We start from the raw sequence: 27,076 nt of genomic DNA on the forward strand, positions 1-27,076 counted from the left end.
AACAACAAAAAAGCAGCTGAAGCGGGGTTTGGGGGTGGAAGCCGGCGGCCGCGGGGCGCGCGTTTCTCTCCGGTTCCTCGCCCCGCACCGGATCCCTGGGATCCGACCGGCGACGGGGGAGGAGGAGAGAAGGAGGAGGAGGAGGGAGGAGAGGAGGAGGAGAGAAGGAGGAGGAGGGGGAGGAGGAGGAGAGGAGGAGAGAGGAGAGGAGGAGGAGGAGGAGGAGGAGGAGAGGAGGAGGAGGAGAGGAGGAGGAGGAGGAGGGGAGGGGAGGAGAGGAGAGGAGAGGAGGAGGAGGAGGAGGAGGAGGAAGAGGAGGAGGAAGAGGAGGAGGAGAGGAGAAGGAGAGGGAGAGGGAGAGGAGGAGGGGAGGAGAGGAGGAGGAGGAGGAGGAGGGGGAGGAGGGAGGAGAGGAGGAGGAGGAGAGAAGGAGGAGGGGGGGGGGGAGGAGAGGAGAGGAGAGGAGGAGGAGGAGGAGGAGGAGAGGGAGAGGGAGAGGGAGAGGGAGAGGAGGAGGGGAGGAGAGGAGGAGGAGGAGGGGGAGGAGGGAGGAGAGGAGGAGGAGGAGGAGGAGAGAAGGAGGAGGAGGAGGGGGAGGGGAGGAGAGGAGGAGAGGGAGAGGGAGAGGAGGAGGGGAGGAGAGGAGGAGGAGGAGGAGAGAAGGAGAGGAAGAGGAGGAGGAGGAGGAGGAGGAGGGGGGGGGGGGGGTCCCCCCGCCGGCCCGGCCGCGCTCATTGGCGGCTCCCGGCCGCGCGGGCTCCCATTTGCCGGCGCCGCGCCCCGCGTTACCGGAGCCCAGGAAGCCGCCGGGCCGCTCCCGCCTCCCCCGGCCCCACCAGGAAGCTTTTCCTCTCCCCGGCCCTAAAGTTGGATCGCGGGGAAAGGAGCGGGGGAGGTCTGGGAGGGACCCGCCGAGCAGGGGTAAGAGCGGCGGGGCCGGGGGGGCGGCGAGCCCTGGAACCCCGTGCGGGGGGGGGGGGGTCCCCTTGCAAGGGGGGGCCGTGCTCTCGTTACTGCTGCGTGGGGTTTAGGGTGCGAGCGGGAGGGTTGGGGCCGGCGGCGCGGACCCCGGGGTGCGGCTCGGTCACCCCGGTAAGAGGGAGCGTGAGCCGCCGCAGGGAGCTTGCCCAGGTGCGGACGGATGCAGGTGCCCTTCCTGCATCGCCCCGCGACGCTGCCGCGGGGCCCGGGCCCCTCTGGGTGCGGGGCCTCGTCTCGGGTGCGTGTGCGGCCGGGAGGGCCCCGGGGCGAAGGCACTCTGCGTGGCCCAGATCTGCCGTCCTCTCCCTGAATGCGCAACCCTCTCGAGCACGTCAGCAGGTGACAGGCGGCCGCTCCCTGTCAGTGACTCTTGTACAGCCATCCTGGGCAGGGTGAGCCAAAAATTCCTAGGTAGAAAGGGCTTGCGCCCCTTGTCCTTGTCCATGCCTCCCTGGAGCCTGGGGCTTGGGGCTTAGCACCGTCGTAGTCTGTCGTGTTTAGAAACAGGGCGGACCTTGGTTCTCTGTGTGCCCAGCCAGAGGGGGAGATGACGACGCTAACGCACCGAGGACGGCGTGCTGAGGCGGGAAGGAACTTGGACAAGAAGCCCAACGGCGAGGAAGATGCGGCTGCAGACGCGGACCTGAATGACGGTGATCCCAACGACTCCAAAGATATCCGCCTCACGCTCATGGAGGAGGTGCTGCTCCTGGGGCTGAAGGACAAGGAGGTAAGGCGGGCGTCTCCGATGGCGGAGCTGCAGCGGTGCCTTGGTGTACCTGGAGGTGAGGCTCTCAGTGAGCAGCAGAAGGGATCGTACGAGTTCCTCTGAGTCCTCTTCAACAAAGCCAGCCGGCTTAGCTCAAACCACCGTCATCTGTAGCTTCAAGTGAGCTGTGGAGATCGCTTGCAAGTGCTGTCCCAGCAGCTCTGCCACTGTAAGAAGTGGCTGGAGGCGAGGGGCGCCTTACGGCATTGTGCTGCCACCATTTGCAAGGCCAAGGCTGGTTGCTTCTTTGCCAGGGTCAAAGACGTGGGGTAAAAGGAGCCTCATCTTGTGCATCAGATGGTAAATGTCCTCTTCCCTAGCCCAAGTGCCCTTTCGTATCTGAAACCATCAGCTGAAACACAGTGACACTCTCAGCACTGTTTCCACTTTGTGAAAAATTGATGTGAAAAACGGTAGGGGCAGGTTTTGAGAGAAGAGGGCAAGGCGAGAGAAGGCAGCTGGGCCGGGAGCTGAAAGCAGGTGCAGGATGGGTCTGAACACAGCGATGGCGAAGGAGGTAGGAGCCACGTCTCTGTTTTCAGGCCGGTAATTTCCTCAGCTGGGCAGGAATGGCATCCTGCAGCTCCAGGCTGGGGGCAGTGGGACTGGATGGGGATCTCTTTGCCGGGCGCTCGTCTCGCCCATGTGTGCCGCTTTAATGGCTTTCCTTGGCAGCAGTGGACAAATGTCAGAAGGAGTTATTTTCACGGGGTTGTTCTCCACTGGAAAGCGACCCTGGTCAAACAATGGTTTTGTGCTTATCAGCCGGTCAGAACTCATTTCTCAACTCTGCCTGGAACAGGCGGTGGGGAAAGGAGAACACATCCTCGTTGATTCTCTGGGCTGCTTGGCTCTTATCCGCTGTGTCAGCGTGCCTTGTCTTCTTTAATGCGTGCATCATCTTGATCTCTTTGGGGGAGTCTGGTGCTGCTATTCCTGTCAAGCAGATGGGGAAATCGAGACCAGGGGAAGCTAGCCAGTTGCCCAAGGTGCTTCTTGGGATGATAATGGCAGAGGAGAGGCTTAAACACAGGTTTTTCAGCTCCAGGAGCACTCTTCCCATGAGCCTGTCTCCCACCCTGAGGAAAGGAGATGCTGCGGTTGTCAAAGCTGCGGTAGATGGGCCACCTCTTCATCTGTTTCTCTGGGTTGAAATTAAGCCCCTGTGAGGTGCCTGAACTTTTCCATAGGGCCCTGCTGCTGCCGAGCAGTCTGAGCTGGTGCGTTGCTCTCGCGTAGCCCTGCTCGGCCGCGGCTTCTGACGTGGACCACGCTCGCAGATCCGGCAGGGGAGAGCTGTGGGTTGTGTGAGGGACAGAGGCCTGTAGCTGTCCTGTTTAACGAACCCCGATAAGATCTAGGACTTGCTGAGTCAAATAGGAAGTAACAGGAGAGCAGGGCTATAGAGAGAACTCCATGCAAATAATTTTGGAGCAAATATTTGAGAGCAGCCTAGGAGTGTGGCATGGTCTGCTTTCTTCCTGGGTTATGTTTAATGTTCTTGGCTTGGTTAATGTATTCCTGGGAATGATCCTTCAGCCACCAGGAAGCTAGGAGAGCACAACAGATATAAAAAAACTTGTCACTTTTTTTTTTTTTTTTTTTTTTCTCCTTTTCATCCTGTCCTTCCGCATTCCTCCATCTCAGAAGGAAGACCAGAGGCAGCAGTAGCCTGGCCATGAACGGGGCTCCCAGGCATTGGGTTTTCCCAGCTCTGTTGTTCACTCATGGTTGGATGACTGGAAAAAAATAAGACAATTTTAGCCAAATCCAATGAGCTCACAGTGTGATTTCATTTTTTTGAGTACGAGTCTGTCCGTCTAGGAGAAACTGGCTGCACACCGGCCTTGCATTTGTAACCACTCTGATTCCAGAAGCTGAAAGTGACCCAGGATCTTTTGGATTGTTTGATTTCAGATCCCTTAAAATTTTCTAGGGGTAATGTGTCTTCCAGCCCAGTGAGTTGAAACTTTGATCACCTCCACACCCTTTTCTGGCAAACTTGTTCCTAAAGGGCGCGTGCAAAAACCAGTGTATCCCCCATGGACGTAAATCAGCAGGGCAGGGGTGACAGGTTGCTTTGTCTTTCTCACAAGGAAATGAAGAAAGCAAATAAAGATTTTAATTTCTTTTATGGTTCTCTGTGCTACGCAAGCTGAGCAACCCGGTGGCCAGATGCACTGTATAAACAGACACGCTGGAGACAAGAGTTTACCCATATGGACTGTAAAAACTTCCATGTCGGGGAGCTGCATGTTCTCAGCCTTTTTTCCTTCGGAAAGGGGCTTGTTAGGTTGCTCTGTCTGCAGTCTCCTGGTAGCTTTTAGACCTGCCCTTTCTCTCCTCCCTCCCATTCCCTGCAGAGAAAGAGAGCAACAAAAGGGGAGTTAGGAGCGGGCCGTAGCATTTCTGGTGTATCGGCGTCCCCCTGCAGAGAAGTGCGTTGTGACTTTGCATCCTGCTTGGCTCACCCTTCCCTTGGGCCCATCTCAAACACCAGCGCCTGCCCCGTTCCCAGCCCCGCTGCCTGCCCGGAGCAGCCTCTCCCTGCAGCCCTGCCTGCTGTCCGCTTGCCCTGAATCCCAAAGGCTGCCGCTGTGCCACGATGCAGCACTCATCCGCTGGAACAACTGGGCTTTGTTCTAGTCGGGGATAAAAGACGAGTGGAAGAAGGGAAGGGAGAGGTCGCCTAGGCTGTCCCGTTGCTTCCAACCAGGGTCAGCTCTCTCCTGGGGAGCATCAGCTGAATGGTCTTAAACCTCAAGAGACAGAGGTTCCCTGCCTCCTCTCTCCAGGGGCGAACCGTTCCTGGCCTTTCTTGTCCGGATGGTTATTTCTTCCTGGTGCCAGCTCCAATCTCTCTGGCTACAATTTTAGTCCAGGACTCTGTTCCACGCACAGTGGAAGTGGGAACTGGCCATTCCCTTCCTTTCCGCTGCTGCCTTCTATGTGTCTGACCCCCCTTATCCTATTCTCCCTCCATCTTCTCTTCCCTGGACCAAAAACCCTGATTCAATTGCTGGTTCCTTGTGGGTCATATTTTCCAGACCTCTGCACCCTCTTGTTGCTTTTGCCAAATGCCTTAACGATTTTGGAGCTTGTGTTTCTCGGGATGAGGACCCCATCCCGTGGCGGGCTCAGAGAGCAGGGCTCGGGGCCGGGTGTGGAACGTGCCGAGTCTGAGCAGATACGGTCAGCAGCAGCCCCAGCGCTGCCCCGCTGCCGGGACCCGAACTGCTGCACCCCAGCCCCAAGGTGTCCGCGCTGGGGGGGAGGTGGGATGTATTTTCCCATTCTTCATCCCTGGCTGGAAATCTTCTCTTCCCTCGCAGAAGTCTTTCTTCATGGAAGGGGTGGTCAGGCATTGGAACAGGCTGCCCAGAGAGGTGGGGGAGTCCCCATCCTTGGAGGGGTTCAAAAAACGGGCAGAGGTGGCACTTGGGGACATGGTTTAGTCTGGTCTACCCTTGATTGGTTTAGTGTGGACTTGGTAATGTTAGGTTAATGGTTGGACTGGATGATCTTAAAGGTCTTTTCCAACCTCAACGATTTGATGATTCTACGCCTGTGGGCGGATTTGGGCGAGGGGGGTGATGAGGGTGGGGTGGGCGAGGGGCTGGGGAAGCTCCTGTGCCCTGTGCTGGGAGCGGGGGCTTGCCGTGGCCTGCGCCCTGTGAGACGGTGCTGTGGGTAGTGGGAAACTCTTCTTCGCAGGCCTGACGAGCAATTTCTTCGTGCAGCTAATTACTGCCAGGGCATACTTGGAGCTGGTGAGGTCTGTCTTCAAGGAGAAGAGCAGATTTCGCCTCCCGTTTCCCCTGGGCATGCCTGCGGCAGGCGCTGCGGCAGGGCAGAGCAGAGCTCACGATGCCGGGTGCAGCCCCACAGCAGCAGCAACGTCCTTCTGCGGCCAGGGGCTTGCCAGGGGAAAGGGCCCCGCTTTTCTCATTCTTGCTCGGATTTTTTACGATCCAGGGTTGGGCGCAGCTGCCTGGCCAGTGCTGGGGTGTGCTGGCTGGCTGTGGGTGCAGCAGGAAGGGCACGGCCTGAATTACTCGGTGTTTGCAGGGAGGCTTTGGGCAGGGAGGGGGTTATCTGGGACTGCCAGGCACTTTTCACCTGGTGAGGAAAGTCCCTTTCTCCCCTTGGCCTGGGAGGCAGAGCAGGGAGGCAGAGCTGTTAATGGGGGTTGGGGGAGTCGCCTGGGCAGGGGCCGAGCGGGGCGGGGGGCTCGGCAGAGCTCCCCTTCCCATCTCTCTTCTCCCCTTTCCGTCCGTTCTCTCTCTCTCCCAGGGCTACACCTCCTTCTGGAATGACTGCATCTCTTCAGGCCTGCGGGGCGGTATCCTCATCGAGCTGGCGCTGCGCGGCCGGATCTGCCTGGAGCCGCTCTCCATCAGGAAGAAGAAGCTGCTGGAGAGGAAGGTGAGGGTGCCACAGGCGCTGGGCTGGGGGCCCGACAGGCTCCAGGGCTGTGTCCAGCCCAGCCAAGCCCGCTGGCAGCGAGCTTTGCCGAAGCAGCGCAGCGCGCCGGGGCTGGCGCCGTTCCTTCAGGCGGGGAGCAGCGGGTCTGTACCCAGTCTTACGCCGTGTTTCCACTTTGCCCTTCCAGGTGCTCTTGAAGTCAGATGCGCCAACTGGTGATGTCTTGCTGGATGAGACCCTCCGACACATCAAGGCGACGGAGTCTGCAGAAACAGTGCAGACCTGGATAGAGCTGCTCACTGGTAGGGCCAGTTAGAGACGCCATCTCCCCAGCTCCCTCGGGGCCCGTCCCTGCCGCCTGTCCCCTCTCCATGGTTTGGCCATCCCCTTGCTTCACTGGAGACGGGCAGAATACTGACAGCAGAACAGGGGAAGGCCGAATGTGGGGACAGGGAACGGTTTTCTGGGTCTTTTTTGTTGGCAGCTTGGTGGAAGACTTGGACCTTGCTCCCTGTTGCCTTTTTTCATGATGAGTCTTCACTGAGTCTGGGGTCCAAGGTCCTGGGCAGAAGGGGCTTTCGAAAGGCATCTGCCCCGGAGTGCTGCACCGTGTGGCTGCTGGGAGCTTTGCCAGCTTGGACTGATGGGAAAAGCGGGTCAGAGTCAGGCCAAGGGGAGGAAGAGGGGTTCCTGTGACCGAGACTGCTGTCCGTGCAAGCACGGATGGTGCTGGGCTGGAAGCAGCCTGGGCGCGGGGGTTGGGTGGCAAAGCTGTCGCTGTCCCGGTGTTGAACGGGGTCTCCTCTCCTGCAGGGGAGACCTGGAACCCCTTCAAGCTGCAGTACCAGCTGAGGAACGTGCGCGAGCGCATCGCCAAGGCGCTGGTGGAGAAGGGCATCCTCACCACGGAGAAGCAGAACTTCCTGCTCTTCGACATGACCACCCACCCCATCAGCAACGCCACCGAGAAGCAGCGCTTGGTGAAGAAGCTGCAGGAGAGCGTGCTGGAGCGGTGGGTGAACGACCCCCACCGCATGGACCGCAGGACGCTGGCTCTCCTGGTGCTGGCCCACTCCTCAGACGTGCTGGAGAATGTTTTTGCCAGCCTGGCAGATGACAAGTACGATGTGGCAATGAACAGGACCAAGGACCTCCTCGATATGGACCCCGAGGTGGAAGCAGCCAAAGCCAGGGGCACAGAGATGATCTGGGCCGTCCTGGCAGCCTTCAATAAGTCCTAAAAAGCCCCTGAACCCCCCAAAGCAGGTGGGGGAGCCTCACTCCCTTGACACGAGGCCAAGGGTATTTGGGCACGGAGTTCCTGCAGCGGCGGGTGGGCTCAGTTTGGGGAGACCGGGGGGGTTTCGCTCTCCCCCTGGGCAGGGGTGGGAGGGTGAGAGCCCACCTGTGTAGGCAGGTCCCACACTCCGCCAAAGGCCAGTGCCTCCGGTAGCGGCAGCTCTTTGCTCCCCTTCCGTTGCCCCTTGCCCGTGGGCTTCCTTCTCTGGCCAGGGCAGGGCTGGGAGGTGGCAGAGCCCAGCCCTGCCTCTGCGTGCAGGAACCGAGCTGCTCAGGTGGGCCAAACCCCAGCAGAAAGGGGCCAAACCCCAGCAGCAATGGGGCTACGGAGCAGCCTGCGCTCCCAGCGCGCTCCCGGTGCCCAGGCTTGTCTGGCCGCCTCCGTGGCTCCCTCTTCCATGCACAGGTCTTGCCTTTGAGCTGCCTGGGCGGGGCAGATTCCTGTACGGAGCATGCCAAAGTCCTCCTGGGGTGGGACACGGGCAGGGCAGCGGGCACGTCCAGGGGTGTCCGGCGGCTGGGCCCACCCCACGTGCTGGCTGGCACGGGGCAGCCCAAAGCCCTCGGCGCGTGTCGCCATCGAGGAGCAGCTCTGCAAACACCGTGGAGCCCTGCCCCGGGCTGTGCCCCCCCCCTGGGCTGTGCCCCTGTTGCACACCCGCTCTTTCTAGTAAGAGGAAAAGTTAAACTGTGATTTCCCACCCCCCCAGCATCCCTCCCCCTTCTTCCACCACTTGAATCTCCTGCAGTTCATTTAAACACATTTCTCTGCAGCCTGAGGGAGTCCTGGGTATTTAAGTCTTGTCTGTAGCTGCGGTGGGCCCAGCTGCCCTTTCTGATAGTGGGTGTGCGTTTGAAGGGGTGCTGGCAGTGCTCTGGCGTGGCCGAGGGAGTCCTCTGGGCCCCCAGAGGTGCCAGTAGCACTTGTATCATGAACTCACTGGGTCTCAGCTGCTGCTCCCTACCTGCAGAGTGATGTCAGTCACCGTATCATCGATGCCACAGACGGTGGGATGGAGCACACCCTCGGCAAGTTCAGTTCGCAGACCACACCAAGCTGAGGGGTGCGGCTGACACGCCAGAAGGACGAGATGTCACCCAAAGGGACCTGGACAAGCTGGGGAGGGGGCCGGTGTGAACCTCGTGAGGTTCAACAAGGCCAAGTGCAAGGTCCTGCCCCTGGGACGGGGCAGCCCCCGCTATCAATGCAGGCTGGGGGTGAGGGGATGGAGAGCAGCCCTGCGGAGAAGGACTTGGGGGTGCTGGGGGATGAAAAGCTGGGCATGAGCAGGCAATGTGCGCTGGCAGCCCAGAAAGCCAAGCGTGTCCTGGGCTGCATCCCCAGTAGCGTGGGCAGCGGGGCGAGGGAGGGGATTCTGCCCCTCTGCTCCGCTCTGCTGAGACCCCCCCTGCAGCCCTGCGCCCAGCTCGGGGCCCTCAGCACAAGGACACGGAGCTGCTGGAGCGGGGCCAGAGGGGGCCACAGAAATGCCCCGAGGGCCGGAGCCCCTCTGCTGCGGGGCCAGGCTGGGGGGGCTGGGGGTGCTCAGCCTGGAGAGGAGGGGGCTGCGGGGAGGCCTGAGTGCGGCCTGGCAGGGCTGACAGGGGCTGCAGGAAGGGTGGGGGCAAGCTTTTTAGCAAGGCCTGTTGGGACAGGACAAGGAGTAATGGATTTAAACTAAAGGAGGGGAGATGACTGGATACGAGGAAGACGTTTTTTACAGTGAGGGTGGTGAGGCACTGGCACAGGTTGCCCAGAGAGGCGGTGGAGGCCCCATCCCTGGGAACATCCCAGGCCAGGCTGGACGGGGCTCTGAGCACCCTGGGCTGGTTAAAGCTGTCCCTGTCGCTGCAGGGGTGGGGCTGGGTGGGCTCTAAAGGTCCCTTCCCACCCAAAGCATTCCATGATTCCATGACTGTGTCTACGGGCGGCAGGCCGAGCGCCGTCCCCCGTCCTGCGTGGCCCAGGCCTGGGGGCACCGTGGGCTGCAGGTGCCTCCCGTCGGTGGCGCCAGCGCGGGGCCCCTTTGCCCCCCCGGGCCCGGCCCCCCCCGGCCCTCCGCCCGCCCCGGCTTCCGCGGGCTCTCCCATCCCCTTTGCACGTGGGTGCTGCAAGGGGTCCCCAAAATCCGTGGGTAGGGGCGGCCCCCTCCTCGCAGAGGCGCCTCTCCCCCGCCGTGCCCCGGTGGGGGCCGCTGCTACTGCCGGGGGCTGGGAGCGGGGGGTGAGGCAGCCGGGGAGGGGGGAGGAGCCGCGCCAGGCCCCCCCGGGCCCCCCCCGGGCCCTGCGCCGGTGGTTTCGCGCTGCTGCGGGTGCCCGACGCCCCAGCAGCTCCTCCAGCCCCGGCGGCACCGGGGGCGGCCGCGCTGCCCGGCCCCGGCCCCGGCCCCGCTAGGAGGGGGCGGGCAGCGCCGCGCTGGGCGGGGCCGGCGGGCTGCAGGCCACGCCCCTCTCCCCGCCCACTTTGTGCCGCCTCACTTCCCACTGGCCAAGTGGCCGCGCCAGCCGGGGCGGCCCCGCCCCACCACTCTCCCCGCGGGCGCTGGTTGGTCAGGTATGATGTCACCGCGGCCGCCTCCCTATGCTCATTGGGCAGCGCGCCTGTCCGTCAGCCAGCTGAGGCGTTAGGGGGCGGTGGCGGCCATTTTGGAGCAGAGCGCGGGGCCGAACGGAGCGGAGGGAGCGCGGAGGGAGAGCGGCGGGCGCCCCCCTCCCCCCCCGCCATGGCAGCCCCGCTCGGTACCGGCGCCCGCGCGGAGGAGACTGGGCAGGAGAAACAGGTGGGGAACCCCGGGGCGGGCCCGGTTGGCTCCTATTGGCTCGGCCGCACGTCGCTCTTCACAGGCCTGTGTGCGGATTGGTTGTTTCTGTTGTCCTTCTGATGAGTGTCGGTCTCTCATTGGCTATGGGGCTGGTGGGGGTTGGCCTTCCGGCAGGGCTGGTGGAATAGCTCGATCTCCATGGGGGTGCGTGGGGGCTTGTGGGATATTGGGGGGGGGCTCCTGGGTGCTGGGGAACATTGGGATGGGGGGGTCCTGGGGCGGGCGGGGGGCGGCCCGCGGGGGTGTCCGGCCGGGGGCTGCCCTGGGGTGCGCCCCGCTGCCGAGGGCCCGGGCCCAGCTGCAGGGTGGGGGGGAGGCTGCGCGGTTTGGGGGGGCCCGGCTGCCCCGTCGGCACTGGGTGAAGCCCTTTCGGGGCAGGGGCGTCCCGGGGTGCCGCAGTCCCCCCGAAAACCGTCGTTGGCTTCAGCCCCCCCGCCCAGGTTCCCTCCTTGGACCACCGCGGAGCTGAGTGGACGAGCGACGAGCCCTGGCTGTGGCTCCTTGGCTGCCCCCGCGGGGCAGAGCTGCCTGCAGGCACCGGGGGAGCCCGGCCGGGGTCGGGCAGCGGGGCTGGGCAATGGCTCCAGGCAGCTCAAGTGGCTGCTGCATCCCCGGGTGCGAGCCTGAGCCCCCACGGGCGGGCAGACCCACTCCAGGGTGCAGGCAGAGCTGCTGCCTGCCCCTGCTGCTGGCCGCCTCCAGCCGTCGCCCTGCGGCCAGCGTGGCCTCGCTCAGACGTCGCAGCGGGAGAAGCTTTTTCTGCTTCCCCAGTGTTAATTTAGCTCTCGGGGTGGGTGTAGGAAGGAGGCAGCTGCACTGCCTTTTGGGCACCCAGAGAAGGTGGTGGGCGCTCTCCTGTGATGGAGGGACGTGATGGAAGGCAGTGCCGTGGGCGGCCCTGGGATCTGCTGGCAGGTGTAAAGGACAGCAGCGTGCCGTTGGCTCTGCCCGCTGCAGCAGAAGAGGTGGTGCCCACGAGGTGGGCAAGCAGCAGGGTGCAGCGGCACACCCCAGGCAGTGCAGGAGAGATGGGGTGACAGGAGCCAGTGGCCTTTGCAGCCAGGCAGGGAGGAAGGAGACTTGGAGGTGAAGAACTGTGGAGAGCAGGCTGAGGTGATGGAAGGGTCACACGGGATAAAGCTTCGGCTCCGGCTGCCAAAGTCCCCCTTGACCTGTCTGATGTTGGGGCTCACGGGGTGCCTGGCTTTGTGGCAGCGCTGAGTGGCATGCACTGGCCGTGGATTTTATTCCTGGAGCTGTCATAGAGACGGGTAAGAAGAGCTGGGCTCCTTCAGGCCATGTGTGGGCGAAGCCCTGCAGCATGCAGGAGCTGAAGATCGTGACGAGTCTCTCAGCACCTTCCCCCGCCTTTGCTCCGTGCTTCAATCCCCTGGGGACCCCCGTGGACGGGGGCGTGAGGAGGAGCCTGCGCGGCTGGGGCTCCGAGTGGGATGCGCCGAGCCTGCGCATCACGCTGCTGCTCCCAGCTCCAGTTGTCCCAGTTGTGACTGTTGGGAGCTGCCGTTAACTCAGGTTTGCTTTGTCTTTTTGAGACGCAGCCGAGGAGCTGTTCATGGCAGCCTTTGCGCGCACGCTCTTGCATCCTCTGCGGGGAGCTGGCCCCCGGGGCCGTAGCCGTGCTGTGAAGAGCAGCTCCCCTGCGTCAGCGCCAGTGGAAGATCACGTTGGAAACCTCTTGCAGTGCCTGCAGTGCTTTCCAGCGTAGGGGCTCACAGGTTCCAGCTGTGCTCTTGGCCACCTGGGAAGGGAAATGCACGCAGCAGTCAAATGCACAGGAGCATGTCCCTTTAATGTCACCAGGCTGAGCTTCAGTGCCTCATCCTTGGGGAGCCTGGGACTCCCATCCCACCTGCCTTCACCTTGCCTGATTGCCAGCTGTACCCTGCCAGCTTGCTGGTGCTGATGCTGAGGGCTTTCCTGTTTCACAGATGGGGTGAAGGCTCGTGGTGGCAGTGTTCTGCCATGCTTATTGCGTGGAGCGTGCCGTCTCTGGTGGGCTGGGAGCAGTTCAGGGCCTCAGTGCTGGGGAGGAGATGCACGTGGCATCCATCGGTGCAGCCGGCCTGGTCGGAGCAGAGCTGCTGCTGCCAAGTCTGCCAGCATCGTCCCTCCTGGAAAGGGAACAGTGATGAAGAACATACCTTGCCAGCATCCTGTGAAACAGCGACTCGCTCTCGTGCAGTGGCTTGGCCCCAGGTGGCCGCTGGCAGAGGTAGCCAGGGGTGATGTGTTCCCGTTGGAGCCGGGCCAGTGGCCGGCCAGAACTCGGCCTTGCTGCGGGTGAGGCTCTCCAGGCCCTGCTGGGACCCTGACTCCTTCCCACCCCAGACCGAAGCTCCTGTCCCCAGGCCTGTGGCCGTTCCCTGCAGGGGCGAATGTGCCTCCCTGAAGAGAGGGGCTTGTGGCTGGGGAGCAGATCCCCAAGCCCTGCGCTGGGAATCCCGCTTCGGGCGTCATTGCTCAGCTGATGCTGCTTCAGTAGCTGGGTTGGGGGTGCACGTCTCAAAGCCGCTGCAGAGGGGCCAGGCGACAACCAGGGCCTGGCACCTCCTGCCACTGTCAGCCCCGGGGGGGTCCCAGGCTTTGAGCAGGCTGGGTGGCTTCCCGGAACATCCTGAAACCCCTGTGGCTGTGAAACAAGCGCTAAAATGCTGCTTTGCTGCCTGTGCCAGTTGTCATTCCCAGTGGGAGCAGAAGGGTTTCTTCCATCTCAGCTGGATTGCAACAGGGCGCAGCGAGGCTGAACCCTCCCAGCACTGCAGTGTGCTGCTGCAGGCCGTCATGCCGGGCAGCTCCGGACTGCTGTTTGTTGATGCTGGTCTGACCTGTCACTGGTCAGGGGACAACGCTTGTCCAGCAGCGACTTGCAGTGACGTTTTAAGCCCAGTTTGCAAAGCCAAATGTCAGCGCAAAGCACCTGCAGGGGCTCCCATCTGGGAGGGAGGCAGGGAGGGGGTCTCAGCCTGTTTCCACAGGTACTGAGGTAAAAGCTGTTTCTGGCTGGGAAGGTGTTTATGGTATTCTTCGAGTGCATCTTGGTTTTCCAGGGACCACACCTTGCTCGGCAAGCCAGGCGCTGGGGTTTGGATGTGCTGCTAAATATTGTGTTACAGCATCACAGGTGTGTGGCTTTTTTCTGTGGGGTTGAAGGGTTTTCCGCCCCCCTCTTTTTGTTTTTCAGGACACTCAAGAGAAGGAAACCATCACCCCTGAGAGAGCAGAAGAGGCAAAACTGAAGGCCAAATACCCCAACCTAGGCCAGAAGCCTGGAGGTTCTGACTTCCTCATGAAGAGACTGCAGAAAGGGGTATTTATTTCTCAGCAATGGCTCATCCGCATCCTCTCCTCCCTCAGTGGCACGGGCAGCCAAGCTCCAACCAGGCCAGAGGAGTCACACCAAAATTCCCTGGGTCAAAAAGCCTGTTGAACCCACGGGCCAGGCTACTTTCAGTGCCTGTGCTGTGGCACCCAGCTGCTGTAGTCTAGCAAGAAGGGCTTGTGCTTGCTCAGAACCCAAAAGCTGCAGCCTCCCGAGTGATTTTGCTCTGAGTATCTCCCCCAGCAGTGGATCCCACCCTGTCCTCCACACCCTGACCTGAAACCTGGGGTCTAGAAGCAAAACAAGTGCATAAATCCTCCCCCCCCCCGCCTGCTGCTGGGGTTCAGTGGGCCACTGAGGTGCTGTGGGCCTCAGTTTTTTCTCTCTGGTCTGCACTTTGCCTGGGTTCTGGGCTGGTGCAAAGGGCACTGAGAATAGCAGTGAGTCAGCTGGCTGCATTTCCGTTGCTGGTACCAGTGTAAAAAGCCAACCCTCTGACTGTGCTCCCTGGAAATGTAATTAAATCCTTCTCCGAGAGCCATCTGTAGCCTGCTTGGGTTGTGACTGCTGGCTCTCCTCCTTGCGGAGGCTGGTGCAGAAAACATCAATCCCTCCCGAGCTGCTGGCAGCCGGTGGCCGCGTACCTTCCCCAGCTCTGAACACACGATGTCCCTGTGTCACGCTGCACAGGGTTTGGCTCTGTCCTGCTGCTTCCCTTTCAGCTTGTATTGACAGCTGTGCCCTCTGCCTGAGCAACCACTGCGCACGCTCACTCTCGCCGGTGATGTGATCACTGGGGCTGGTTTAGGTACCAGCTCCTAAAGCAAGCACGGAGAGCAGGGTTGTTTAATGGTTGGCGCTGAAGCAGGGAAGGGCTTTTGATCGGGACTGGGCTCACTGGGGCCTGACGGTGCACTGGGGCAGAACTGGGCTCTTCGGAGCTCTTGTGCCCAGCAAAACCTTGTCTGTAGCACCAGCACAAGCTCTGCTTTGGTGTTCAGCCTTTCCTGCGCCGCTGCGGGGGGTGAAGCAGCTCCGTGAAAGAGCACAGAGTCCTGTGGTGGTGATAAGGGAGTGAAATGCCTTTTGAACCCCGGGCCAGTGGTGCTGTGCAGCAGGGAGGTGTCCTCTGGCCACATCTTCACAGGCATTTCCCTGCGTCATTTAGGCCATTGGGGGCCTGGACAGTCCGGTGAAGGCCTTGGCACCGGCCAGGCTGTGCTCCCTGGGGAGAAAATCCTGCCTCTGTCACACCAGCTCATCTGTTCACCAAAGCAGAATAAACTGTGTCAGCAAACGTCCCCTGGCTTTGCCACTGTCGCTGAGCCTCTGCCTGGAGGCATCGGCTGACGTGGCTGTGCCTGCGTTTGGCTGTTCTGGGGGTCTCTGGACCAGGGCTGAATCCCCGTCACGCTGAGTGTGGTGCAAGGGCAGGGCAGGACAAACCTGGTCTTTACCCAGCCAGCGCCACGCCAGGCAGTGAAACTTCACAGGCCACAAACGCCCAAAGGTGGGTCAAAGGGAGAAAACGCACCGCGGTGTCTCTAGTCAGGCAGCTGCTGTGGGGCAAAGCTTCTTCCAGCTTGAGCAGGTCTGAGTCACTTGGGGGTTCGTGGGTGGGTGCTAAAGGCCTTTTAAATCGGGCCAGGCTCCCTTGCTTGGATTTTTCCCCTTGTGATGTTTTGGTGACCTGGTTTTGAGCAACCCTAGCAGCTCCTTAAAGGATCACATTTGTGGCCAGGTGTCTGTGTATCTGCTGTGTCCCCACACTCCTGCAAATCAAAGTAACCCAAACTCCTCTCCTCTTCCAGCAAAAATACTTCGATTCTGGTGACTACAACATGGCCAAGGCAAAGATGAAGAACAAGCAGTTGCCAAGTGCGGGGCCAGACAAGAACCTGGTGACAGGTGACCACATCCCCACGCCACAGGACCTCCCGCAGAGAAAATCCTCGCTTGTAACCAGCAAGCTGGCAGGGTAGCCTGCACTCACAGGCTGGGTTTTTTCCTGTTTTCTTTTTTTCTTTTGGCTAAATGGATTGAACTTCACTGTACCATAGGGATGGGAGCACCAGAATCTGCATAGTTATTTGAGTATTTACAGCAAACACACACCACAACCAAGGCGGCGAGTGAGAGGTGTCAGTAGCCTGGGATGCACAGGCAGACTTGACTGGGCCGTTCCTTTTAGCGAGTGAGTTTGCTGCCTTAATTTTCATGTGGTTTGAAACCATCCTCTTGCAGAGCCACTGAAGCGCTGCCTCCTCGCTGGGAGTGTCGAGCGGCCCTGGGAGAAGCAGGAAAGTGCTCAGAGGAGTCGCTTGCTGTTTGCTTGGCACTGGCTAGGAGGGGAGAGCTCAGAGCTGTGGCGTGGGAATGCTTTTCAGGTGTCAGGTGACTGCAGAGGAAGAACCGGCTGGGCAGAAGGTGCGATACGTGAGCTGAAAGTTTAGTTAGGTGTGTGCGTTAGAGCTTGTAAGTGAAGAAATTAGCTGATACGCAAAAAATTACGTGGCTGTGTTGCTGGGCTGAGCTGCCTGGGATCTGTCCTCTGCTTGCACAAAGCAGCTGAGCTCGCAGGAGGGGATGACGTGTCTGACTGCTGCGGGAGAGGGGCCGGGCAGTGTTTGAAACAGTCTTTGTGGCTTGGAGCTGCGATGAGGCGTTTGCTGTTTCGGGGATAGAGCCAGAACCCCACCACAGCCGCATCTGAGCATGGCTGTGATGGAGGGGCACAGCGTGAGGCTCGCAGCTGCCCCAGAGCAGTCCAGTTTGGGGACGGTTTCTTTCTCCCCGGTCAGTCCTGGCCAGCGAGGCTGTCTGCCTTGGCAGGGGTGAGAGATGGCCCCTCTCGCAGCTCCGGGTGGGCAGCAAAAGGTGGCGAGCTGGATCCCACCAGCAGCCGGGCACTGCTGTGCGGGCAGGCAGGCAGAGCCCTGTCTGGTTGCAGGCAGAGCCCTGTCTGGTTGCACGCAGCCCCTGCCCGCTCCCCAGATGTTGGCACTTGCAAAGGCAGGGGCAAGAGCAGCTGGTGAGACAGATGTGAGCTGTGGAGATGATGCCTGGAGGGAGCGAGGCAGGACTGGGAATAACCACCCCGGAAGGGAAAAAAAGCACCAGAGACAGAGAGCATGGAGATTAGGAAGAGAGCAGCATAGAGGCAAACCTGTGTTGACAGTGGCAGGTACCCCAAGCTTGGATTTCTTTCTTTTTTTCTCCCTTTCTTTTTTTTTCTTCTCCCCTTTTCTTTGTTCCAGGCCTGAAAAAACAAAAAAAAACAAAACAAAAAACAAAACAAAAGGTTGGTGTGATGGCTGCAGCCTGCAGAACGACATGCACGCTTGGTGCCTATGCTTGTCTGCTCCTTGTGCAGCGGAGACGAAGCGGCCCCCGTCCTGTGCAGCAGAAGGGCTTGGCATGCCTGTGCCAGGGCAGCGCTAAACCTGCCTGGTTTAGGCCTGCCTTTGAAGGCATGTGGGCAAAAGGAAGTCGAGCAGACTTTTTGGGGAGAGGGGAGGGATTCCCATCAAGTCAGGAGAAACCAAGGCAGGGCACGGCTTTCCTTACATGTGTTCTTGGCTGGCTGACTCAGGCTTTCCTGAGAACCCGTTTCACTCATCGTGCTGTTGTGCTGCTGGCCGGAGCGAGGAATGCGGTGTTGCTTCCCAGGAGAGTGTTTGCCCAGGGTGTGCTCGAATGCTTGCGTCTTCAAGGTGGTTCGGAGTAAGCCAGCCACAGCCCGACTTGTCGGGGCACTCTGAGCAAGGGGCTCTGTTGCTGGCGCCGTGGCCACGGAGGACAGTTTTCTCTTTGTGGGGCAGGCAAGGAGCGTAGCGGGATTGGGGGCTGCCCACTCGTAACCACAGGTCCGTGCTTCAGGCTCTGCCACCTTTCCAGACCCTGCGTGACCTGGCCAGGGCGGCGCTGGCAGTGGCTGTGCAACCTCCTTGGATGTCCTGCTGTCCCAGCCATGTTGTAAATAGATATGAATCATATATATAAAAATATATATAATTTTTTACATGTTCATCTCTCCTCTCTTCTAGAGTGCTATGCTTGCTTTTTTTTTAAAAAAAAAAAAAAAAAAAGCGGAAATATAGGGAAGACTGCAAAGTTGCAGCTTGGGGGCTGCCCCTGTGCTGAGGAGGGGCAGAGGGAGGGGATGGCTCTCGAACCACAGCTTTCCCTGTTTTTCCGGAAATGCCAGGCATGCTTGCTCAGGAGGGGGAAGCGATTGTGACAACACAGGATGAGAACCAGCAAGAACAATTCCATACAAGGGTAGTCGCTGTGGAGCGGGGTTATTTCCATTCCGCCCCCGGAGCTGAGCAGGCAGCGAGGGGGTGATGGTGCCGTCTGCCCCGCTGCCCACAGCTCACAGCACAGGGTGCAGTGGGAACCGCCCTGGATCTCTGAGGCATTCGTGTTCTCATCCTCTGCTCTTCATAAACTGTTACCAGGAGGCTGGTAGTGGTGGGGTGCCCCCAGGGCTGTTGGGGTGAGCCAGCAGGAGGAAAGACATTTTAGCACCAACATTGGGGTGTCTGAGGGACTTGTGCGGCTCGAGCAAGGCCATCAAAGGGCAGCCATGGGGCAGGATGGCGTGCAGAGGGAGGGCTTGGGCTTGCTGAGCCCACGTGGGGTTTGGCTGAGGTGGGGAAGGCAGATGTGGCCATGCTTCTGCACCCCAGGGGTGGGCACCGGGTGGGAGAGGGCATGTGGAGAGATCCCGATGGGCCTCAATGGAATTGCTCAAAGTCTCTGCCCTTTCGTCCTCCTCCTTCAGGGTTCGTCTCAGCTAACGCTGTGCAACACCTCCACCACCCCCCGGTACGTGAGCAGTGTGGTGCCCTCCTCTGTGGGCCATGTGGGGGCTACGGAGCGAGTGGGGGGCTGTCCCCCAGCAGTGGAGCCATGGGGTGTACATGGGGGTCATCCCCAGCTATCAGGGTGTAGGGAGAGCTGACCCCCAGCAGTGCGGTCATCGGGTTTGCATGGGGCTGCCCCCCAGCAGTGGGGCTATGGGCTGTGCAGGGGGCAGACCCCTGGCAGTGGGGTGTTTGTAGGGCTGTCCCCTGGTGATGGGCCCTATGGGGTGTGTGTGGGGCTCGACCCCAGCTCTGGGCCTGTGGGTCTGTGTGCTGGGCTGCGGGTTCTCCATGGGGCTGTCCCCCAGTGATGCAGCCATGGGGTATATGTGGGGCTCTGGGGTGTGCAAGGGGCAAAAAGGTGTGTGTTGGGTGGGTGGGGGGTGTATGGGCACCATCGCCTGGCCATGGGGCCGTGGGGTGCATGGGATGTGCGTGGGCCGGGCATGGGGTCCATCCCAGGGGCCGAGCGGGGCCAGCAGCCACCTTGGCTCACAGCTGAGAGACTTGGGGAGCAGGGAGCACGGGGGAAGGTGCTTTTTATCCTCCTGCCTTCAAAACAAATCCTTCCCCCCCCCACGCTGTGGGGCAGGGGCTCCTGGTGCCCTCCCCAGGGTCAGGGCTGCCCCACAGTGACACCCTCCCACACCCCACCCCCCCCCCCGCTGCAGCTCACTCTGTCCCCGCTGGCAGCCATCCCGGAGACTTTAACGCTGGGATTTTGAGCCTTGACGTCACACCTTTCCTTTCTAGAATTTAACAGCCCGGCCCATGGTGTCACCGGGGTGGGCCGCTGTTCAAATGAACCCACTGCCCCTCCCTGGGGCTGCCTGAAGTCCCTGCGCTTCATCTTCCACCCCCAATTGGCCGTTTCGCATCCCCTCAAGCCTGCCCCACAGCAGGGGCCGGGTGTTTGCACAGGGACGCAATGTTCCAGCCTGGTGCCAAGTATGTGCCGGTGTTTGTTTGTGCTTTAAAGCTTGGAACTGCTGGGGAAATATGTGCCGGGCGCTGCCCCAAGCTGCCAGAGCAAGCCGAGCTTGCCTCTGTTACAGCTCCCCGTGCCAAGAATTTGCTTCCCGACAAGGACGCATTCCTCAGGGCCACGGGAAGGATTTTGAGGGGGCTGGGTTTTGTCTTGCTGGACCCCAGCGCAACCCAGTCGTGCTCTTGCCCTGGTTTCTGGGGCTGGCAGCTGGGAAGGGAGCTGGCGAGGGGGTGACGGGGCAGTCGGGGTGGATGCACGTCACTGCTTCTCGCAAATCTGGGGCAAGAGCACTTTGGGGCACTCGGGACGGGGCTGCTTACCGCAGCTTCCTCCTTTGCTGTTCCTGACAGTGCATGGTGATGCTCAGGATGGTGACAGAGGCTTGTGTTTGCTGCAGTTTCTGTCCCCAAAAAATGCTGACCAGAGAGGGGCTGCTTCACGGTGGCAGCTCCCTGTGTCCTCGCTGCCTCCCTGGAGCAGAAAAACCCATTTGAGGAGCTGTGCTGGCGATCTCTCCCCACAGCTGGCATCTTATCCCCATATCTGGGGTTCCCCCCAGCCCCCCCAAATCTCAAAGATCACCTCCCCCCGAGGCCCTGCTGTCGGAGTGGGTGGGAATTGCCCGGGTCCCTTTCGCCGGGCTGTTTGGGGTTCAGCAGTGAGCCCTCCTGCCTGCGCGAGGAGGGGAACCCCCGCCCCGCGGCCCCTGGCCCGGTGTCATGCTCTCATCACGTCTCGGTTTGGTGACGCTGCGGTGCCTTGGCTGGGTGATTTGGGGCTGACGTCACCGTCCCAGGTTGGGGCTGGGGCTCCGCTCCCACCGGGTTTTTGGGTGACCTTTGCACAGAGCGGCAGCACAGAGAGGCCCCAGCGTGCGGCCCCGGCGTTGCCAGCCTGGCCGCTGTCTGCCATCGGGGCCTGCAGGGAAACCCTTTCCTGCCTTCGGGTAGCCAGGGGTGCGATTTCTGGGGGTCCCAAACCCCAATTTGCAGTCTTGGGTCTGGTTAGACACAAAAAGCCCCCCCACCCTGAGGCTGGAGCGGGTTGAGCTGCGCTGGTGCTTGGCTCCACAGGCAGAAATCCCCCACGGGTGAGCTCTGCGGGACGGCAGCCACCTTTGCCCCTGCACCTCTCCCTCCATCCCGGCCTTTCCGAGAGGCGGGGATGGAGCAGAGTGCAGCGCCTGGGACACAGTCCCAGCACGGGGTCTGGCAAAGGGGCACTTGGGACAACTCCTTTCCTTCCTCACCGCCCCAGGGCGAAGCTGTGACCTTTGCCTCTCCGGGGAGCTTCTGATCCACCTGCACTGGCACAGATCCCCGTGGCTTCTTACCCAGCAGAGTTTTCCCCAAACTGGGGCAGATTTTCAGGGCATCAGGCTCAGTCCTAGGGGGTGAAGGAGGGGCCTGTGGCCAGGGAAGACCAGGATTGAGAGCTGGTGCCACAATGATGCCAAAACTGGCCAAAGTGCCCCCAGGGTGTCCCAGGCAATGGGTGAGAGTGGAGCCCGGGCACCCACCAGCCCTTCCACACCCCAGCCCTGGCCGGATCCCACCCGAGGGCATGGGGCGCTGCTTTGCGACGCTACAGCCCTCACGGAGCTGGTGGACGCAAGGAAGTCACGAGTAGAGGGAGAGATGTGAGGCAACCCACCGATGACTGGAAGAAACTGGGCAGTTCCCCATGAACGTCCAGCTAAGTGAGCCAAAGTCAGAGAGGGCTTTACCCAGAGCCAGGTAAAATGCTGAGCGGGTGGAAGTGACAATCACAGGATGGTTTGGGTTGGAAGGGACATTTAAAGGTCACCTCATCCGACCCCGCTGCCGTGGGCAGGGACATCTTTCACCAGACCAGGCTGCTCCGAGCCCCGTCCAACCTGGCCTGGAATGTTTCCAGGGATGGGGCACCCAGCACCTCTCTGGGCAGCCTGTGCCCATGTCTCACCACCCACAGCGTAACAAATTTCTTCCTTATGTCCAGTCTAAATCTTCCCCTCTTTTAGTTTAAAACCATTACCCCTTGCCCTATCGCTACAGGCCCTGCTAAAAAGTCTGTCCCCATCGTTCTTATAAGCCCCTTCAGCACTGCAAGGCCACACTCAGGTCTCCCCGCAGCCTTCTCCTCTCCAGGCTGAGCAACCCCAACTCTCTCAGCCTGGCCCCATAGGAGAGGGGCTCCAGCCCTCGGATCGTTTTCGTGGCCTCCTCTGGAGCCGCTCCAAGAGGACCGTGTCCGTCCTGCGCTGAGGGCTCCGGAGCTGGACGCCGTGCTGCCGGTGGGGGTCTCACCAGGGAACATCACGACCCCCACGCTTCCAAGCAGCCCTTTTGGTGTGGGCGCCAAGGGCGTCACGGCTCCCTGCGTGCCAGGGCTTCAGGCCCGCTGGCCGCGTGTTCGCGGCCTTGCCGGGGGGATGCTTTGTGTTGCAAAAAAAACCAGAAAGAAAATGGGGGCTGAGGCCGGGGAGGGGCAGGCAGCCCCTCAGCAAGTGGTGCAGGCTGCGGGGGCTGCGTGGCCTGTGCCGGGGGGACGCGGGGCACTGCAGCCCGCCGAGGTGCTGGGGGGGCCGGACCAGGCCGGAGGGGCCCTGCACTGCTGAGGGGCTGCTGCGCTGAGCGGGAAGGGCCGGGGGCCCGGCGGGGGTGCCCGGTGCGGGGCCTGGGGCAAGGGGGAGGGCGCCGGCGGGGCCGTTTCGCCCTTTTTCGCCCTTTTTCACCCCAAAGAGCCGCGGCCGGGCGAAACGTGGCCCCCGCCCCCACGGCGCCGCTCCCTCGGCGGGGCGGGGCCGGAAGCGGGGCCGGAAGCGGAACCGGCTCCGCCTCGCCCCGCCCCGCCGCGTAGCATTACGTCACAGCCGCCATATAAGCGGCAGCGACGTTCACGCCCGCGCAGGTCTGAGTCATCGAGGAGCGGGCGTCCGTGCTGGTCGGGGCCGTCTCGCAGCGAGGAGCGATGTTCGCCGTGAAGCGGAACGCTGTCATCGGCTTCAACCTGTACTGCGGCGGCGGCTCGGCCCTGGCCCCCGCCGCGCCCGGAGGCTGCCCGGCCCCGCCGCCGCCCGCCGCGGCCCCCGCCGCCGCTGAGGTACCCCGGCCCCTGATTGGCTCCGCGGGGGGCTGGGCCGCCGCCGCTCGCCCTGAAGCCCCCCGCGCGCTGATTGGCCCGGCCGCGGCCCCCCGCGCTCTGGTTGGCTGCGGCGCGGCCCCCTGCGCGGCGCTGCCCCCCGCGGCGCGGCCGGGCGCGCTCTGGAGCCCCGAGGAGGAGCTGGACGGCTGCGAGCCCGAGGCCGACCGCGGCCCGGCGGGGGGCTCGCTGCCCGGCACGCCGCCCGGCCCGCCGGAGCTGCCCGACGGGCTGCGGCAGGACTCGCTGGAGCTCATCAGCCGATACCTGCGGGAGGCGGCGGGCGAGGCCGAGCCCGGCGTGAAGAAGCTCTTCCTGGGGCTGCTGGGCGGGCCCGGGCGGCCGGGTGGATCGGGCGATGCCGTGATGGAGAAGGCGCTGGAGACGCTGCGGAAGGTCGGCGACGGCGTCATGCAGAAGCACGAGCTCGCCTTCCAGGGTGAGCGGCGGCCGGCGCTTCCCCGCGCTTGGGGCGCCTCGGGCCCTGCTGCGGGCCCGCCTGGGCAGGAGGGCGAGAGGCCGCGGGTGTGCCCGGGACCCCCACGTCCCCTTCTCTGGAGGCGAGTTACAGGCCCCGGGCCCTTACCGCTGTGGGGTTTGGGGGGGCTTGCCCCTCGGCGAGGGGCGCAGACCCTGCTCCCTCTGCCCCGTGTGGGTGGGTGGGCCCGCAAGCTGGGTGGGCTGCAGGCTGCTGCACAGCGGGAGCTGGGAGAGGCCTAGGCCGGGGCCGGCCCCTGGGGCTGGAGCCAGGGGCTTCTGCAGCACCCCCACCCCCCGGCAAGGGGAGGGGGGAGGCCGCCCGAGCTCTCTGCCGGGTCGTTTACCGGGTGGGATGTGGCCCTGGTTTCGAGGGAGTTAAAACGGCTGAGAAGTGATTAAAAATGAAACTGAACTTTGCTCGATTGAGAGGTGGAAAAACCGCTGGTAACGTGTGCAGAGGAGATAATCTAGTTACAGATTAGCCCCGGTTCCTCCTTGCATCCTGCTTTGCTCAGCATGACTATATACAAATAATCCCAAGCGTCCAAAGATTAGCTAGCTCGGGAGTTTAAGCTGCTCACACCCTCTGGCTCGGGTGGAACGGGGTTTCCGGGGGGGAAGTTCTCCCGGACAATGTGCTCGGATTATAGCTGTGTATTTTGCCCACTTCTGATGAGTCCTAGAATAGCTATAGAAACTTGAACCGCGGTGCCTGGGCTTGGACGACCAGGTGTCCTTGCTGCAGAGTGTCCTGGGAATGGGCTGGAAAGTGAGAACCAACCATTTTGATCTGGTTTCATATAACTCAGAAATGAGCTGGTTTGGGGCTAGCCTGAGCTATTGGGGTGGTGGGGCCGGGGCCTCAGGGCTCGTGCTGGGACTGCTTTTGGCGTGCCACACCGCATCCAAACCCAGATCGGGATGGTGCCTGGCACAGACGGGTGGTGTCTGCATTTCCTCCTGAGATGGCATGTGGCAAAACGTCTTCCTTCTTGCAGGAGGATGTTCCAGTTTTTTGTTGTTTTTTAATGCAAAGGGCTTAATTTTCTTCCTCGTGTCCTTAGCTGTGCTGATGCAAAAGACTGTGGGTTCAGTTACCCTGGCCAAATTCACGGACGTGCTTCTCTAGGGGTGGCTATCTTCATGTGTGCAGAAAGGGAACTGGCTTCAAGAAGGCTTCCTGTTAGTTTGAGCAACAACAAGCAATGCCTTTCAGTTTCATAAGGGCTTGTCTTGTTTGCTTATTCATGAGGGGGCACTACAGGCTAAACTGGGGAATTCTGTTGTCCCAGCCACTAAAACCATTAATGGTGACGCATCTGTCTGGCCATGGGTGATGGTCCTTCGTTCTGGCTTGAGGGGCAGGGCTCGTGCCAGGCTGCAGACCGACTTCTGTGCTTCTGACGTGGTGGGGCTTCAAAGCCCTTGTGAGACAGGGGAGTGTGATGTGCACAGAGATGGCAGCTGTGCTCTGAGGTGGGGAGGAAGGAACTAGAAATGGGTTGTGGGCTGGTTTTTGTCTGGCCCAGGCGACTGTGGGCAGCAGAGCCCTCTTCAGAAGCAGGCAGGTACTTGCTCTCAGTCACTGACGCTCAGCAGTGACTCGTGCAGCTTTTGGACCTAGAGCGTGGGGGCTGCATCTTCTCACGGGTGGCCTCACAGGGGATTCAGTGACATGTGTGTGCCTGCCTCTAAACCGGCATCTCTTGCAGGAATGCTTCAGAAGCTGGAAATCCAGAAAGAGGAAGATCTGCAGTTGTTGCGTGAAGTGGCTGCTCACATGTTCAGTGATGGAGTAACAAACTGGGGTCGAGTGGTGACGCTCATCTCGTTTGGTGCCTTTGTTGCGAAACACTTGAAAAGCATACACCAGGAGAAGTGCATCAGCTCGCTGGCAGGGATCATCACGGATGCGCTCGTCTCATCGAAGCGCGAGTGGCTAACGAGCCAAGGAGGCTGGGTGAGTCACTGCCTGTCCCGAACGCTGCGAGCTTTTCAGAGCAATCCAGTATTTTCCTATTTCGGTGACCTGCTCACTGACAACTATGTATGTCAGCAAAGCACAGAGATGACTCACTGCTCCAGTTAAAACCACAGTCTGAAACATCTAGCTGTTCTGCTGTTTCAGGAGCTCCTTACAATGAGCTGCCTGAAGCAGTCTTGACCTAAAAAACATACCCCTGCCCAGCATGGATTGGGCAGCATTCCCAAAGCCATCAATCCCAGGTGCGCTGAGCTTGCTTGAAGCTGGTCCGCAGCTGCTTTGGTGCTGTCTCTGGATCGCCGCCGCCTCTGTGGGGCGGGCAGTGAGGAGTCTGGCGGAGTGTGCTCGGCAGATGTGCTGGGCAGGCTGTACCCCAGCCCACTCTGCCAGGGAAAAAGGTTTTCCGGGCCTTCCTGCCAAAGAAGGGTGCTGGCGGGGGAATGACTTTCCCTTCTTTCTCCTAGGAGGGCTTTGTTGACTTCTTTCGAGTCGAGGACCTAGAAGGCAGCATCAGAACCGTACTCATGGCGTTTGCAGGCATGGCTGGACTGGGGGCAAGCTTGGCTTACATGATCCGGTGAGCCAGGGTATGCTGCAGAGGGACAAAACTCTGGGTGGACCAGCTCTGTTTGGGGCTGGCGAGCTGATCACTTCCTCCTGTGAGTACTTATGATGCTGGACTTGAGTGACCCAAGGAGAATACCTAGACATCCCCTGAGCAATTGTTTGCTAAGAAGGAAGGTGTGATCCAGTCAGATTATGGGTCCCGATAAGGATTTATTGCTTTGGGAGCAGAAAGTGGAAGAATTTATATTCTGCCTACTTCAAGAGGATGATTACAGAAAGCTCAAGTGGACTGCTTCAGTTTTATCCTGGAGGGAACCGATCTGCTTAGCAGCAAGTCAGTGAGCACCAGCGGCTCTTGTCTGGACTGAAGCCTCCTGGGCTTGGCACGGCAGCTGTGTGTGGAGCAGATGTTTCAGGGTTGTGGTTGTGGGTTTCTGGAAATAGCATCTTTGGCTGCTGGTGTCCTGTCTAAACTTGAGGCTTCTCTGTTGGAGCAGAAGTATCAAACGCTGGGCGTCGTGCAAGCCTGCGCCTGCCCCCAGGTGTGCTGGCAAGCGGGCCTTCGGCCACTGCTGGCTATGCACGCATCCGCCCTCCAGAAGCGGTAGAGCCGTGCCAGCAGCCAAGATGTGCAGCCCGCTGCCAGAACGTGAGGTGCTGGAGCCCTGCGTGGCCCCGCAGCCCCCCCAGCAGGGCTTCAGCCAGGTCACTGAGCAGGCAGAGGAGCGGCGGAGGTGGGGAGGGCGCTGAGGCAGGGCTCGGGGCAGTAACCACAGCCAGCTGTGGCACAGCCGCCTTGGCCTGGCTGGCTGGTCTCGGCTACACCGATGTGACTCACCAAGCACAGACAGTTTAAAAATAGGGAGCGCATTTGTTAGCATGTAAAAGCCTACACGGACTGTAGAGAACCCCTGTGTACATGTATAAGAATGTGTGCGTTTGTACAGAGCTAATGATACAAAAAGGGGGAATCTTGAGAACGTAGTAGAACTGCTTATGGGTGCGCTGTACTTCATTCCTCATGTGCAGTAGCATTTTTGTGGTGAAGCCTTCTCCTGCCTTGACTCCAAGTGAGCCTTTCTCTGATGTACTTGAGCAGCATTGCCAGGGAGCGTGGCAGGGATCACTGGCTTGGTGGACTCTCATTGTGCCCGCGGCTTGCTGGCAACAGTTGATGTTTCTTTTATTTTAATCTTTTTGGTTATTCTAGCCCTTCTAGTGGGTGGGGACCTGTGGAAGCCAGTATCAGTCGCTTCCTTGTCTTCCTTTAATTTTGACACTCTAAGCCATGAGTCGAACAAAGCTGATATTTGAATGTAAACGTTCTGGAGCAGAATAAAACTTGTCAGCTCAGATCTGCAGCTTGTGCGAGTCTGTCGGTGCCAGCCCTGGGCTCGGTCCCTGGTCCCCAGCTGGTAGCATTGCTTCTC

At 60.8% G+C, this 27,076-nt stretch overlaps 3 protein-coding genes across 4 annotated transcripts; all 3 read left to right on the forward strand.

The window, feature by feature from the left end:
* Window positions 1-1,513: 1,513 nt before the first annotated feature.
* Window positions 1,514-7,416, forward strand: GOLPH3L (golgi phosphoprotein 3 like). The gene is made up of 4 exons (XM_075724461.1): window positions 1,514-1,711; window positions 6,044-6,175; window positions 6,363-6,477; window positions 6,989-7,416. Exons 1-4 carry the CDS (start codon window positions 1,529-1,531, stop codon window positions 7,414-7,416), a joined length of 858 nt encoding a protein of 285 aa, XP_075580576.1. The 5' UTR covers window positions 1,514-1,528.
* Window positions 7,417-10,197: 2,781 nt separating this feature from the next.
* ENSA (endosulfine alpha) lies at window positions 10,198-17,657 on the forward strand. Of its 2 annotated transcripts, XM_075724418.1 has the most exons (3): window positions 10,198-10,254; window positions 13,499-13,624; window positions 15,448-17,657. In XM_075724418.1, the coding sequence occupies exons 1-3, from the start codon at window positions 10,198-10,200 to the stop codon at window positions 15,616-15,618; spliced, it is 354 nt and encodes a 117-aa protein (XP_075580533.1). In that variant the 3' UTR covers window positions 15,619-17,657. The 2 variants fall into 2 exon arrangements, 1 of the variants encoding a protein (XP_075580533.1); XR_012831800.1 differs by lacking the exons at window positions 10,198-10,254; window positions 13,499-13,624 and adding an exon at window positions 13,631-15,146 and having other exon boundaries at window positions 15,448-15,486.
* Window positions 17,658-22,444: 4,787 nt separating this feature from the next.
* Window positions 22,445-27,001, forward strand: MCL1 (MCL1 apoptosis regulator, BCL2 family member). Its single transcript, XM_075724335.1, has 3 exons — window positions 22,445-23,054; window positions 24,808-25,055; window positions 25,544-27,001. The coding sequence occupies exons 1-3, from the start codon at window positions 22,445-22,447 to the stop codon at window positions 25,658-25,660; spliced, it is 975 nt and encodes a 324-aa protein (XP_075580450.1). The 3' UTR covers window positions 25,661-27,001.
* Window positions 27,002-27,076: the final 75 nt, after the last annotated feature.

This window comes from Pelecanus crispus, chromosome 22 (assembly GCF_030463565.1).
Source record: "Pelecanus crispus isolate bPelCri1 chromosome 22, bPelCri1.pri, whole genome shotgun sequence".
Classification (NCBI taxonomy): domain Eukaryota; kingdom Metazoa; phylum Chordata; class Aves; order Pelecaniformes; family Pelecanidae; genus Pelecanus; species Pelecanus crispus.

Coding starts and splice junctions, on each gene's coding strand:
- GOLPH3L (XM_075724461.1), top strand. CDS start 1,529: ATGACGACGCTAACGCACCGAGGACGGCGTGCTGAGGCGGGAAGGAAC. Junction 6,176..6,362: donor AGAAGCTGCTGGAGAGGAAG/GTGAGGGTGCCA, acceptor TTGCCCTTCCAG/GTGCTCTTGAAGTCAGATGC. Junction 6,478..6,988: donor CTGGATAGAGCTGCTCACTG/GTAGGGCCAGTT, acceptor CCTCTCCTGCAG/GGGAGACCTGGAACCCCTTC.
- ENSA (XM_075724418.1), top strand. CDS start 10,198: ATGGCAGCCCCGCTCGGTACCGGCGCCCGCGCGGAGGAGACTGGGCAG. Junction 10,255..13,498: donor AGACTGGGCAGGAGAAACAG/GTGGGGAACCCC, acceptor TTTGTTTTTCAG/GACACTCAAGAGAAGGAAAC. Junction 13,625..15,447: donor TGAAGAGACTGCAGAAAGGG/GTATTTATTTCT, acceptor CTCCTCTTCCAG/CAAAAATACTTCGATTCTGG.
- MCL1 (XM_075724335.1), top strand. CDS start 22,445: ATGTTCGCCGTGAAGCGGAACGCTGTCATCGGCTTCAACCTGTACTGC. Junction 23,055..24,807: donor GCACGAGCTCGCCTTCCAGG/GTGAGCGGCGGC, acceptor CATCTCTTGCAG/GAATGCTTCAGAAGCTGGAA. Junction 25,056..25,543: donor TAACGAGCCAAGGAGGCTGG/GTGAGTCACTGC, acceptor TCTTTCTCCTAG/GAGGGCTTTGTTGACTTCTT.